The sequence below is a fragment of the Saccostrea cucullata genome, unplaced genomic scaffold, assembly GCF_032062105.1.
Source record: "Saccostrea cucullata isolate Sc308-1 unplaced genomic scaffold, CSIRO_AGI_Scuc_v1 ctg13517, whole genome shotgun sequence".
NCBI lineage: Eukaryota > Metazoa > Mollusca > Bivalvia > Ostreida > Ostreidae > Saccostrea > Saccostrea cuccullata.
The window spans coordinates 3524-18622 of NW_026921251.1; the positions used below are offsets into that span (position 1 = coordinate 3524).

Sequence of the window (15099 nt, forward strand, 5' to 3'; positions counted from 1 at the left end):
AGGACAGGACTAGAGGTTCATCGACAAATTTTTAGGGACATGTGTTCTACGACAGCCAGACTTGTCTATAAAACCAAACAAGACTATTTTTCTCAAAAGATTGAAGAATGCGGTAAGGACCACAAGCAACTATTCAAATTGTCGAAGACACTGATGGGAAAACAACAGGAAAGTATTCTACCATCGTCGACATCTAATAGAGAGTTGTCTAACGCATTCTCTGAATTCTTCATTAACAAAGTGGCCACAATTAGAGATGGTTTTAAAGAACTTACTACCTTTAACATGGAAAGAACTATGGATAAGGATATTCCATTCAGCGGCGAGCCATTGCTGAACTTCAGACCCACAAGAAACGACGAAGTGAGAACAATTCTAGGCAACGCACCGACCAAATCGTGTGAACTTGACCCACTCCCGACGTCGATTTTAAAAAAGAACTTGGATATGCTATAGTTCCATTTATTACCAACATTATAAATATCTCATTCGACCAATCAGAAGTACCATCACTGTTCAAGGAGGCATTAGTAAGACCACTACTGAAGAAATCTGGACTCGATAAAGACGTCTATAAGAACTACCGTCCTGTCTCAAACCTCCCTTTTGTATCTAAAATTTTAGAAAAAGTTGTTGCCACACGCCTGGATGAACATCTTGACAAATATCTTTTAAGGGACCCTTTGCAATCAGCTTACAGGCCACAACATTCTACGGAGACAGCACTTCTTCGAGTTAATCATGACATCATGGAGGCCCTTGATAATCAATCATCTGCTGTAATGGTACTCCTTGATCTCTCAGCTGCCTTTGATGTCATAGACCACACAATACTTTTCCAACGTTTAGAAACATCTTATGGCATTGGTGGAAAATCATTAGCGTGGATAAAATCATACCTTACTAACAGGCAACAACGTGTTATCATTGGAACGGAAACGTCAGACCCTTGCCATCTTCAGTTTGGTGTCCCACAAGGATCCGTTCTGGGACCAAAACTTTATTGTCTTTTTTCTAAACCAATTGGAGAAATTTGTCGTCAGCACGGTTTCAAATATCATTGCTATGCCGATGACACCCAGGTGTACATGATAATAAAATCTCGTGAAAACTGGAAAAACTATTTTAAACGACTTGAAAATTGCTTGCAGGACATAGGGACCTGGATGTCGACTAATCTTCTTAAATTAAACCAGGATAAAACCGAATTGATAATTTTTACAACGAAATTCCAATCCAAAAATGTGCCAGTTTTACAACTTAAAGTTGGAGAAAGTGTCATTAACAGTGTAACGTCTGTACGTAATCTAGGCATCCACTTTGACAGATTTCTCACTATGGAAAAGCAAGTAGCGTCCATCATTAAAACGTGCAATTATCATCTCCGCAACATTGGAAGAATTAGGAGTTTCATCTCAACTGATGCGTGCAAGACTCTCGTGAACTCCTTAGTTACATCTCGACTGGACTACGGGAATAGTATAGCGAAGTAATTTCATAGGTCCCAGTGACTTCGCTATTACCGAGTTTTGCTGTAGTTGGCATAAACAAGAGTTCTGTGGAAAGGCTACAAAAAATCCAGAACAATGCAGCTCGACTTATTACAAGGAGACGAAAATACAATCACATCACTCCGATTCTCGCTGAATTGCATTGGCTGCCAGTGGAATTCCGGCCAAAGTATAAAATCCTCGTTTTTACCTACCTTGCTGTGTATGGTTTTGCGCCCGAATACTTACAGGAACTTGTAACTGTCCGTCAAACTAACCGCACACTAAGATCTGACGGAAGTTTGCTGCTCAATTTACCAAGGGTGCGCACCGGGACGTATGGTGAAAGAAAATTTAGCTATTCTGCTGCCCATTTATGGAACAGTCTCCCGGTGCATATTCGCCAATCCAAATCCATCCAGTGTTTTAAAAGAAAATTGAAAACTCATTTTTATAAATTAGCATTTGATTAACTTTTTAGATTGATCTATCTATTGAATTTTTATTTGTTTTTCTTAAACATTATATTTTTAAGTCCTTGTGACTGTAATTTTTATTCTTATTCTATATCAAAACAAGACATTTTCAATATAAGTCAAATTTTTATTTTTAAAGTAATATATGCAATGTTTTATGTACATTCTATGTAAAGCGCCTTAGGGTGATACTTTTTATTATATAGGGCGCTATAGAAATTTTTATTATTATTATTATTATTACTTTGACCTGGAAACATAGTACTTTGACCTGGAAACAGGGAATAGTAAGCGTAAAAGAAAATATTTTCCAAACTTTGATCCCCCCAAAACTTCGACGACAAATACAGATATTTCGAATTCAAACTGGAAATGTGTTGTTTTTTTTTAATTTGAATTCGGTTTTTGAGGATATATTAATTGCAGCAATGTAATGGTGAAATGCAAATTGTGATCCCAGTGTTGGAAAGCCATGGGCCAAACTTTGACCTGAATATGTATATCAAATCAAATCTGGAAATGTTTCAATTTAAATTATTTGCTACCGAAATATTCACTGCAGCAGTGTAGTTTTCATGGTGCAAACCGTTTTCTGGGTCGGTGATGGATTTAATATAAGCCTACTTCAAGCTTAAAATGGATTCTAATCGAAGGAATGATGCTTCCAAAATCTTAATCAAATGTGAAGTTGTGTCATTTAAATTCAAGTTTTGTGAATTGAAATAATGTGCATTACTCATGGATTTAAATGTGTAAAATCGAACAGATCTAGATCCGATGCAGACGTTCTGGATTAACTTATATCTCCAATTTCTTTTTGTTATTCACATGTACATTAATGCCAAGGTTTACCTGTAACTCTCCAATCTGTTTGTTTTAACTGTCCATTCTCTTTGTTTTTAACTGTCCATTCTTATTGAAAAAATCTGTCCATTCTTAAAGAGAATGGACAGTTTTCCCAAAAGAATGGACACTTACAGGTGACTTAATGGATTTTTAGGGGAGTTAGCTCAACACTAAGCTATAGAATGGACAACACAAACAAAAGGTTTACGTCACAATCATGTTTTAAACTTAGTTGATGCATCTTGGATCTTCGGAGAATGTAAACTGAAAAATATGTCACTGTGACCTTCTTTTGAAATGTTATTGCATTATTCAAATACTAAGTATTTTGGGTTCTCACTGGCTAAGAATCATCAATCTTTATCTGATGCATTTTGTGTCCTCAGAATATGTCGACAAAAAGTAGGTATTTCAAATAGTAAGTCTCTAAATCTTCGTTATTTGAGGCATTTTGGAGTCTTGGAGTATGTTTACCAAAAAGTAGGTCACTGTGACCTACTTTTGGAATTTCATGGCTATATCTAAATATTCAAGATGAAGAGGGGGCTTCGATTCATCACACTTTGTTCGTTGATTCATCCTTGGTCCCCGGAGTGTTTTAAGCAAAATGTAGGTCATTATGGCCTGCTTTTACAATTTCAAGGCTTTATCTAAATATACAGGACACTTGGAGGTTTCAAATAGAAGTCATAGGTTGTACAATTTATCAGAAGAGCGATTCAATATCATCTATGTCTCTTGTTTCATTTTTTATTGTTACACTATATCAACAGACATAGAAGGACGATGTCTCTTCAGACTCTGAAAATACACAGTGTATGTCTGAGTAATGGACTTTTACGAGAAGCGCTGACTTTTACAGTTTACGGCTTACTTTTACACTAGGAAAATGTACGGAAGCTCTTTTACGATATGAATATTTAGCTTAACATTTAATCAAATGAAAATAACGGGTAATTTCAATGCACATATAAGTTGTCCTTGAAGACAATGACAACCAACTTACCTTTAACTCTCGGCCTTTACATGCAAATGCCTCTGAAAACATTTCTATAACCATAAGAAAAGTTTTCTTATGTATTATCAATTCTGTCCCTCCGTACATGATACATTTTTAAATGTCCAAGTAAACGTCAACCGTAGAAGTCAGTGCTTCTCGTAAAAGTCCAGTTATAGCTATACAAATTTGTGAAATCAGATTTTCTATATAGTTTATCATAAATCACATTTGGCTGCCATTTTTTCGATAGCACTTCCGGTTAATCGGAACAAGTGCCAGTCCTCTTCTTCCGTTAAATCAATGGCATCTTGACGCTTGTAGTAATCAATGGAGGGTTTATTCCAACCAAGCACCGCAAAGTGGACTCTGGCACATTTTTTCTCTACAGCCGTCTACAATTAAGATATTTAAAATTATTGTTAATACACGTAGCTAAACAACGAGGTGCCATAGTTGATAGAGTGTAGATGAATGTACACGCATTGTTTATGGTTCTGTGTTTCTTTGTGACTTACCTTACAAACAGATCCCATTAACTTAGATCCGATGCCCCTCCCTCTGTACTCCGGGGACACGTACAAGTCCTCCATGTAAATGCATTTCCCTTCCCACGTTGAATAAATGTAATAGTACAATACGTATCCTATCAGTTTTGAGGAACCTACATTTTAAGTAGCAATTTAAATACATTGTTTACTAGATAACACTGTCACATGTACGTGAATATATGCAATGTTAACAACATGACATTGTATAGTTTAAAACGTACCATTTTCTTGGTTTTCTGCGACAAAGCATTGGAAGTATTTTTCATTCCCAAAGCCATCTTCACGTAATGCTATGTAGCAGTCGTAAGAAAAAGATAATACTAATTGAACACTATAGACTAAAGAAAATTAACTTTGCATGGTATTGAAGTCAACAAAATTCAGAAAAACACATGCCTAGCAAATGATTCCAATCGTACATGTAAAAGTAAATTTATATTACTTTCATTTATACAATAGATTTTTAGTCTATTTGCGTTTTATTAACAAGTAGAATAAAAATAAATTCAAATGAAAACTGACAATTCTTGTAAAACAATGATTTTTTTTCCCTTCTAATTATTAAAATATCTACTTACTTTCAACTTTCATTTTCACTTGATCCTCCATTTTTTCGTAAACTGCCAATTCCTGTCAGAAAAATATCAAATACACTGTAATTACTAAATAGCCTGTAGAATAAATGTTTTTAAGTGGGTCAGACTGAGGTCAAGGTCAAAAACATATTCCAGTTGAAAGTCTAGTAAAAAAAAAAATACACATGTGAAGTATGAAAGTCTTAGCATCAACAATTCAAAAGTTATGGCAAAGGATAAAGTTGGGAATTTTTGGTAAAAATAGGTCAAATTCCAAGGTCACGAGGTCAAATTTAATGATACCTGAAGAAAGTTCTTATCACGAGGAATGTGAAATATAAAGGCAGAGATAGCCCCACCCATTCAAAATTTATGGACAAGGTTAAAGCTTTTATTGACAAACAGACAGACGGACGGACAGGACAAAAAACTATTGTAATATTATGGACTTAGTACTTGACTGTGATATGTATGGGGGTTGGATTTCAGCTTAGTGTTATTGTTATATTATAGTGGTTAGTCACCATATAATATGCAGGGGGTTGGACTTTAGAATTTTGCATATTATCACACGCTGATGGTGGAGTGTTTTTAAGTGATGTAAAGTAGCATCCAGTTGTAAATTTATTAGAAATGTTTTATTGTTCTTGTTATTTCATCATCTTATTGTTTACTTAAATTATTGATACAATACAAATTGCACTTCGACGTTGTTATATAAACAAATGCTGTTTTTGTGTTACTAGAGGATCTAGTGAGATATTGTTGAACAGACAGTAAGGGACAGTGATACTAAGATGTTATATGTCAGTTTTTCATCATTATTGTCTACCATATTACGACTGTAATTTACTTACTTATTTCAGCATTATCACATGTGTTGTAAATTGGGCGCTTGCCATCTTTCTTACGAAGGAAGTAGTCATGTGACATAAGCATTGTTGTTTTACAATTGATAAGATCGAAGTAACACTGTCCGTGTCGTCAAATATTTATAATAGATAGTTAAATGTTATTTTATTGCAGCATTGTCATTTAATTGTTTTATTTGACGAAATGTTTTGGAACTTGAATTTATAGCGTAAGACTTATGTGTTTGCATTATTGTTCGGTATTACTACGCCGAGGATTGTGTGTGTCGGTTTTATTACAGATTGTTTGTTGAACTTAGTTTATTATATATATCGAATAGAATTTATAGCTCCTACTTTACAAAGGACATTTTGAGCGACATTATTTTCTTTGTTTTATACAATATGTACGTAAAGTAGTTTTGAGATGCTCCAGAAAGGACAATTATTCATTGGTTTGTTGTGATCACGTGACCATTATATATAAGAGCAGCGAACGCCAGTTTAACACGACGATCATAACGATCAGATCATATTACGTCATCAACATCACTGACTGTAAATTACTAGCGACTTAGGTATGAGAAAATAATGTAAACTAATACAAATTAATTAAGTAGCGTATCATTTCTCCACCGCACGGGCATCGCAATCCACTATATTTTATTAGGCCAGAGATGTTAATTAAGCTAGGACTTAGACTCATATAGATGTACTGACTGTTTTGTTATATTTCATTGAAGTTTTTATTAAATGAAATATTTGAAACGAGAAATGGAACTTGGTTATGATTTACAAGGATGTGAAGTAAATTATCAAGGGTGTTTAAATACATGCGACGGGCTGGGGATGCCCCCCCCCCTTTTTATATGTGGACGGATGTCATGAGTAGTCCTGATAAAATTTGATTGATTGAATTTACACGGGATGGAAACACTGTAAGCTGATTGGCATTTGACAGGGTGCCGAGGAAGCTTACACTATGTACACCCGAATCTTCGATTAAGCTGCGCTATAAGCCGCCAAACGGGGCATCATTGTTTCACAAACGCATCTTGTTCTTTAGTTTTCTGATAAGGTCTTTCCAGTTAAAAATAGTTTTTCGTGAAAAATGTTCGATATCCTTTCTCCAAACTACAATGCATGTTTCTATAGCCCTTCTGTCTTCGAGAGCCTCTAATAAAAGGAGAATGTATATGTTATACATCTCATCTGAAGAACACTAAGCATTCACGCTCTACTAAAAAATTGAATCATTTCTAAATATTTGGATAAAAGAGGATATAACAATCAGAAATTGAACTTATCCTACAAAACATTTGCATCTGCTAACAGAAAGATCGTTTTAAGTGACATAAATGTCGTACCCATCGTTATGGTAACAAAGTTAAACCCTTGCATAAAAAGGTACATGTATTAGAAGAAAACTAAATTTGTACGTTCAATTCAAAAGGAAAAAAAAACGTATACACTTATTCACAATTATTCTTATGGTTGCAGAGCAAACATTACAACAAAGGTGATCTGATCATAAGATCACAATGACCAATTGAAACTGAATAAAATTCAATGAAATTGACGTGTGCATGAGATGAACCCCAACGAAGGCGGGATTTTTAACTGCCTACTAAAAAAGTAAAATGGTACTTGCACACTCTAAATTGGCTGTGGTTTGTGAGCAGTTAATCAAATTCTTCATAAAGAGTGCTGGGTTCTAATAAGTTAATGAATTCTGAATGTTATACGACGATGTTACAAAAGAAGATTAAAAAAATGGAAGATACACAGCTAGGGACCAATGATAAACAATCGAAAACACAAAAAAACAAACAAATAAACAAAAAACAAAACAATAATTTGTTGTCTCATTCAAAATTTCCTTCCTCGATTCTTGTAAGTATTAGGATTTATAAATTTATCTTTTCAGTTCGCAGAACCTAATTATAAAAATCTATATTTTAAACAAAAAATTAATTATTCTCTGGCCCAAGGCAAAATATACCCCACATCTCTTTATTGTAAGCGTGTGCAAAAAATGAATAGTTAACCAGATAGGTCCCAAGAAATAGGATGTCGGTAGACAAAGGATTTTGATACAATCTCCGAATTTTTTTTTTCATAAAAGTCACTGACATAACGTTGATATGGACAATAACAATACGATAGAATTGATAGATAGAATCTTTGTTTATTTTTTTCCACTTCTATTTTGCACTTTCTTTCGTTACTTTTTAACTTGTGTTTTTTAAATACATCCTTTAAAATCAATAAAATTTTATACCTCAATTTAATCAATGTTTGTTTAATCAATTGAATAATTGCCCTTTACAGTTTCCTTACTTGAAGGAAAAACCTTTGCAGATTCGATAACGGGTGGTAAAAATAGTTCCGGTTTTCCATACCTGACGCAGCGCCTTAGGTTAGAAAAATTTTACGCAATTAATGTAATGTAAAATTATGTAATTATCTTACTGTAATGAGATCCAAAATGCCCTGACAGTCGGACTCAATTGCTTTACGTACGACAACTGACATGATTAAATATTTAAACTAGGTCAAAATGTGTCCAAGGAAAGTACGAATGGTTAAAAGTGTCATAAACATTATTCGTGAGAGTGAACGCAAATTCATTCATTACGTTATTGGTGCGGCGATATTGAGGCCTTTAATGACCTTTAATTTCATGACCTGCAAAAAAAAAAATAATAATAATAAATAAATAAATAAATAAAATGAATTAATTTTAAAAAATTAATAAAATCAAATTCTGTAAGCCATTGAAGGAAATATTTAATGATTTGAATGATGATATAATATAGGAACGTGTAGAGACAAAATATTTAAACTGATTGTACGTGCGTTTAAAAAAAAACTAGTGCACCGTTAAAAAACAGAAAGAAGCACTGTCAGATAGTAAAGATTTGATCACGTTCTTTTCAACTTCTTGCTCTTATAATATTCACTATATACGTAAATACCTGTCCTCAACAAAAAAAAAAAAAAAAAAAAAAAAAAAAAATAAATAAATAAATAAATAAATAAATAAATTACAGTGTATATGTATTAAAGTATTATAGCTGACTATATATAGAGATTTGCAGCTAGAATAATTTAATCAAAAGTCAGCTCAAACTAATACCCTGTTGATAACTAGTTAGTGCCTTGTAGAAGTTTACGACATGGCCGGAGTCGTTCCCACACAGGACTCATTTGGAACCTTAAAAGATGGAACACCTGTCACGAGGTAATTTACACCAGATTCCATTAATAACATGGTTATTTTATGCCCTAATAAATTTTAATTGTTATCCAAGTAGTTTTGATATTCATATTTAGAGAGGAAGATGTAAATCCTCTAAATTTACATTTTCTTTTCATTCTCTGTTAAATTCCAAAAATGAATGCAAAATCAGTATGTCTTATAGTATTGTTTATGATATTTTCATCATATTTTTAAAACAGGTTTAATTTTACCAATCAAAATAATGTGACCATTCGTGTAATTAATTTTGGAGCCACAATAACTGATATTCTTCTTCCGGACAAAAACGGAAAAATTGAAGACATTAGTCTTGGTTTCGATACAGCACGGGGTAAGGATATGGCACGCCGATTGGTTCAAAAGTATTTTCTTCACGACCTTAAACAAAAATTACACGAGTTAGTCAAAACTTACACAAAGCGCGGAAAATACACACAAAGTTATTGAAATTTACACACACTATACAAAAACTACACAATCAACAAAAGATTTACACGATATAACGAGAAAATTACACAAACGTAAAAACGAAAACTGCACAAGTGAGAATACAACATCGACATAATATACGACGCATCCTCATTGCGCACATTTCATTAATATTCATTAGAGAACAGATCGGCGTGGCTTGGAAGCTTGGAACGTTATAAAACAAGAGGATGAGTAATGTGTGAACAATATTAATCTTTTAACAAGTTTGGCTTTCCAGAAAGCCTGAAATGTCATCTCTTTGGTATCAATTATGTCAAAGAAATAAAACAGAAAGGGAAATATTTTAATGCAATGAATATATGGATTATTACACCTGAAGTTCCCAAATGACTTATTTGAAGCAAACTCCACCGTAAATTACGCAGTTTCTTTTGGCTGCAGTATATATTATATTGAAAGCATGGACGTCTGCGAGAGCACCCAAGGCGATTTTTGGTGAAATTTCATTCTAGCGGTCTTTGTGCTTCTGGGTGTTTACAATATACTTAAATTCAAATACTTTCCTTGAACAATATTTTCTTAACACAATACGGAATTATCAACAATAATTATCATTCATAAAAAGCAGCTAATCATTAAAGTTTTACAGGAATTAATTTAATAAATCCAATTACAGACTAAAAAATTAACATAAAATTAGCGTTGACCACTTTTCTTTCATTTTTTGCAGAATCTAATTCTAAGCTTGTTCTTTTGTGCGAGAACCAGTTTTCCCTTCGCGTCAACAAATCTACATGTATATATAGAAATCACGTCATTGTCAATTCTCCTTGTGTGGCTTAAAAATTACCAATTGAACAAGGCATAGTATTGAGGATCAATATATATACTACACACCGAAACTACAGATATTTATAAGCATCGTACTTCTTTTCTAAATTTTCCTTGGCTTTCAAATAGGCCTAAACCGAAAGTAGATCACACACTCATAAGCTAGTTCTTCTTAAAGAAAACCAGTTTACAGGCTACTTGGAACTCTGTAAAACATCGAGGACTCCCGAAAGATTAATGGAGGCTTACACTAGGACTTCACTTCCGGCATACAATCTTAATGTGTCATCTCCCGAGGGAGATGACAAAAAAGATTCGGTCTTTCAGAATTACGCTAGACTCTCAAGAATATGCCTAACGTGTTATTGCCTGACGTCACGGCGTCAGGCAGTATAAGGATTGATATTTCCAAGATCCGAAAATGTGCGACCATATCTAAAGAGCTAGATTTTGTGCACGCTGATTTACATTGGAATTCTTTACCTGCATTTTAAAAGAAACAGTTTTCAGAAAAAAGAAAAATATTACTGATGCGAAATACTGCAGTGTTTACTTCCTTTAATCTTTTTGCATGGAACAGATTATTCCATATGATTTGCCGTTTCAATATGTCCGTGTATCCTTTTTTTCTGCATTTCTATACTACTGGATCAGTCCATTTATATTCTACGAAAGGGGTGAATCGCTCTTTTCGCGCCAAATGTCACTAGTAAGCTATCTTCGCGCTTTTTCCTTGGATTGTTCTATTGTATGAATGGGTGTGCTAACTTCCATGGAATTAAAGTTTGTCCTTTTAACTTCCTTCTAATGCTTCAGAAATTCTATCTACAAGATTTATACCATTCTTTAAAACAACATATCGTATACATCAGTATACATGGTATATGGACATGTAAAACTAAAGAAATGATGTTTCTAATTTGTTTACCGATCCCGCGGTTGGTTTATTCCATAAATGGACGAGTCCAATAATAATAAACAACGTAGTTCAAGCCATCGTCTCCAGATGCATGATCTTGTTCAGATGCACACAATAAATGAAAAAGTAGTGAATAATCTTGGATATTTCTTTCTACAAAGCCTAACTATTGAATTTACTTATTTCACTCTCAATATATCATGTATTATATGATAGTGTCATCCTCCTCCCCTTTTAAGAAAAAAAAAATAATGAACACACATTACTACATGTACTGTTTACTTCAGAGGAGATAATACACTCCAACAAAATGTGTTTTTGATTATATCCATCTTTTAAAATGTTCACAATTCATGATTTGATAACAGATTTTATAATAGGTGTTACAATGTAGCTTGAAATCAATTTAGATCCAAGGGCAGATCACTCCACTTGCAGACACCCCCCCCCCCCCTTCAACTACAAAGTTTTTAAGTATGCAGTGTAGAGATGATTCTTCTACCTGTTCACTAAAATCAAGATTTCAATTACATAAAGTTCTCAAAATATAAAGTTAGGATATTTTTTAAACCCACAAAGTATTGCTCAAAAGGGTTATCACTCTTCATGCAGATAAATTGATTGATTTAGTCAGGCAAGCTTCTTAAAAAGCTGTTACTTGTATACATGTAAAAATTGACAGGCACACAATATGCATATGAATTAACATCCCCGATTAAAATATAGATAACGTTAAAAGGGGGGTGCATATAAACTAGCTGTATATTATCAGTTGCGTGTTTAATTGTTAGATTTTTTGTTTCATTCCTCTATATAGCAATATCTTTTGAAAGTTTAAAACAATGATATTATCATAGTAAAGGTAAATAAATAAAAACAGCGTGAGTTAATACAGGAGAGTTAACAACAAAACAAACTCTTCTCCTCCACTACCCACTGTGTGTACTTTAGTAATAATTAAGGATGTGGATGTGTGACCTTTTCACATCGAGAAATTCCTCCCTACTGGGATGGAATGAAAGACATGTGTACGCTAATCGATTTATAGTTATTTGACACTTCAATGATACCTTTTGATTGGAGGTTATTAGCAATTCCTACAGAGATTTTGAAGCAATGTTGCTGTCATCTGGGTTGTGGAATTTGCCCAGTGTGAAAAAGTAGTACATGTAGTCTTAAATTTTGAACAACGTGTGGTGATTACATAAATACATGTATCCATGAAAATGTAAAATGTAAAATTATACAGTGGTTTACTTATGTGAATTTCAACTTAATTTCTGTTTTTCTAGAGTAGATTATTTTGAATAGGTAAAATGCATATTTATAAAGGAGTTACTATAGTAGACAATTTAAAAAAATACATAATTTAAAATTATAATATGCAGATACATATGTAGTATCTCTTTTAAAAGGGGGGTGCCAAATAACCTAAAAAACCTTATTAACAAGCAAAAAAAAAAAGGTAAAGCGTCCAATCTCGAAAATCCTATTTCGTTGAGGTAGTGAGGCACCTTCAATTCCAATCCAGCAACAAAATAGGGGGCTTTTCAGTGGACATTTTACAATGGAAGTAGGTTCTTTATCCAAAAAAAACAACAACAACAAAACAAGGTGGGGGGGGGGGGGGGGGTTTCTATAGGCCTAATTGACGATTAATTTTGTTTTGTAATAATATAATCATGTTCTTTTTTTATAATGGCCATATACATGTATTTGGGTAAAAAAAGTAATCTTACAAGAAACGTAGTGTTTGGAAAATAATTTTAAAAATCATGAAATCGAATTTGAAATGTAAACAGCATAAAGAACATGAATTATTTGCATTTTTTAAGAGTGATAAAACGCATTCTATGACACTGCTGTATCCATTCTAATTTTTTTTATTGCATCCTATTTGTAACATTGTATGTAATATAAATGTACTTAGTAAAGCACACTGTTTTAAAAGTAATAAAACACAAAAGCGCATGTACATAAAACAAACAGGGTATATATATCCTCCTTTTTTCTGGTCCTTTTTATTAAAATGAAAACATTTATCATGTAATCGCCATTACGAATGAGGGTAACGCTCACAAGAAATGTCTTGTTTTTAATTGAGTAGTTTATAACTGAAAATATGAGATTACATGGAAAAGAATTCATAACAAAGTAGACTTAGATCTCCAACGAAACTGATATCCTGATATTTCATAAGTATGAATACATGTGTTATTAGAATAAAATATTTTTTATGTTTGGCGTTAGATGCAGGCGCGGATCCAGATATTTTTTCCAAGGGGGGGGGGGGTCCATCCCAGTCAAAAACTAAATCCAATCCCAGAAATTTCTTGACAAGAAAAGAAAGAAAGGAAGGAAGAAAACAAACTCGCCAAAACGTCAAAAATCTATTTCGTGTGGGGGGGGGGGGGGGGGGGAGAGTTTTTTTATGACTTATATTTTAACAAAAATTTAATTTTCCACATCCATTTCACACACATATTCGCGTTTCCCGGGGGGTGGGGGTGGGGGGTTCAGCGTTTTCCAAGAGGGTCTATGGTAACCCCCCCACCCCCTCTAGATCCGCGCATGAGATCTAAATACGTACGTGCTGTATACAGCTAACGTAATCCAAACGTTCTTAAACTTTAAAAAAATATTTATCCAGCCAAATGAATCTAATATAGGTATATATAATTTCCTATTCCGAGTGGTAAAGAAAATAAAATAGGTACAAATGAAAAGTACCAAAATTAATTCTACAGCTTAATGATTATAATCAGCAATAATTCTGCCAACTTCATGAAGAATCAACTTTATTAATCGATTGCGAGTGTTAATTTCATATTTATACAAGTAATTTCTGTTAAAGATGTATCTACAAATTAGAAATTTTCAAAAGCTATAGAGAGTTTATTTAAATAAAAAAACATAAAATAATTCTAACATTTTTTTTTCAGAAAATCAAGTTCCTAGTCAAACGTACTGTTTATCGTTAGGTACTTTTAGTTCGGAGTCGATTATGCATAGTATGCATTTTTTTACCCGCATTATACGATTCCTTCTTGTCACAGTTTTTGTCCGGCATCAGATAATACCTCTGTATATTGGTTATGATCTCGGTCAATATTAGAAAAACATAATATTTTCGAAAAACGTATTCTCACAGATAGATCACATGGAAACACTTCATAATTGTTCGATTGACATTAGCTAGAAATCGGATCGAGTTTTAGCAAAGAAATAAAGAAGCAAAATAAAGCACATGCCATCGTCAACGCCATTTAATTTCCATTCTCGATTACATCCAGCTAAGTATACATGAAGCGATAAAGAGTACAGAAAACCAAGAACACAATGAATATTCTATGTGCATAATAATGATATGCGCAGCTGTATGCGCAGTAAAATTGTTTGTGTAATTTTTAGTTTCCTCTGCTCGTGCAATTTTTGATTTTTGTTTCTGCATATTATACCCCTAAATCGTGCAAAAAATGTCGGATTCGTGTGTTTTTCACTTTGTTTGTGTTAAAATCTTTCAAACTATGTGCAATTTTTACCTATACGTGCATTTTTATTTTACTCGTGTAATTTTTTCATCTAGCTCGTGTATAAAATCTTGATCGTTGTGCAGAAAATACTTTTGAACCAATCGGCGTGCCATATAAGGATTATGTCCTGTTAAGTTGGATCCGTTACTAAATTTATTTATTAATCTGTCACAAAATGCCATCATTCTGTAATACATCTGTAAAAGAGTGAGATTCGGTGTCAAATGTAAAAGGTTTTTGTTGTCAAATGATATCTCTCACAGTATCATGCATAGAGAATTTATTTGCTCAAACGTTTGAATTTATTTAGATTACGAATCCCAGCATTCTTACATT

General features: G+C 33.3%; 1 protein-coding gene and 1 long non-coding RNA gene across 4 annotated transcripts; one reads left to right on the top strand and one right to left on the bottom strand.

Moving 5' to 3' along the window:
• Positions 1–3554: 3554 nt before the first annotated feature.
• Positions 3555–8430, bottom strand: LOC134259580 (thialysine N-epsilon-acetyltransferase-like). Of its 2 annotated transcripts, none has more exons than XM_062742187.1 (5): positions 8259–8430; positions 4939–4990; positions 4582–4650; positions 4328–4473; positions 3555–4204 (listed from the first exon to the last, which is right to left on the bottom strand). In XM_062742187.1, exons 1-5 carry the CDS (start codon positions 8319–8321, stop codon positions 4028–4030), a joined length of 507 nt encoding a protein of 168 aa, XP_062598171.1. In that variant the 5' UTR covers positions 8322–8430; the 3' UTR covers positions 3555–4027. The 2 variants fall into 2 exon arrangements, with proteins under 2 accessions (XP_062598171.1, XP_062598172.1); XM_062742188.1 differs by having other exon boundaries at positions 4939–5031; positions 8259–8329.
• On the top strand, positions 8093–15088 carry LOC134259581 (uncharacterized). 2 transcript variants are annotated; one of them, XR_009990379.1, is made up of 4 exons: positions 8093–8205; positions 8955–9030; positions 9249–9379; positions 15074–15088. It is a non-coding gene; the product is annotated as an uncharacterized LOC134259581 (long non-coding RNA). The 2 variants fall into 2 exon arrangements; XR_009990378.1 differs by lacking the exon at positions 8093–8205 and having other exon boundaries at positions 8902–9030.
• The last annotated feature ends 11 nt before the right edge of the window (positions 15089–15099 follow it).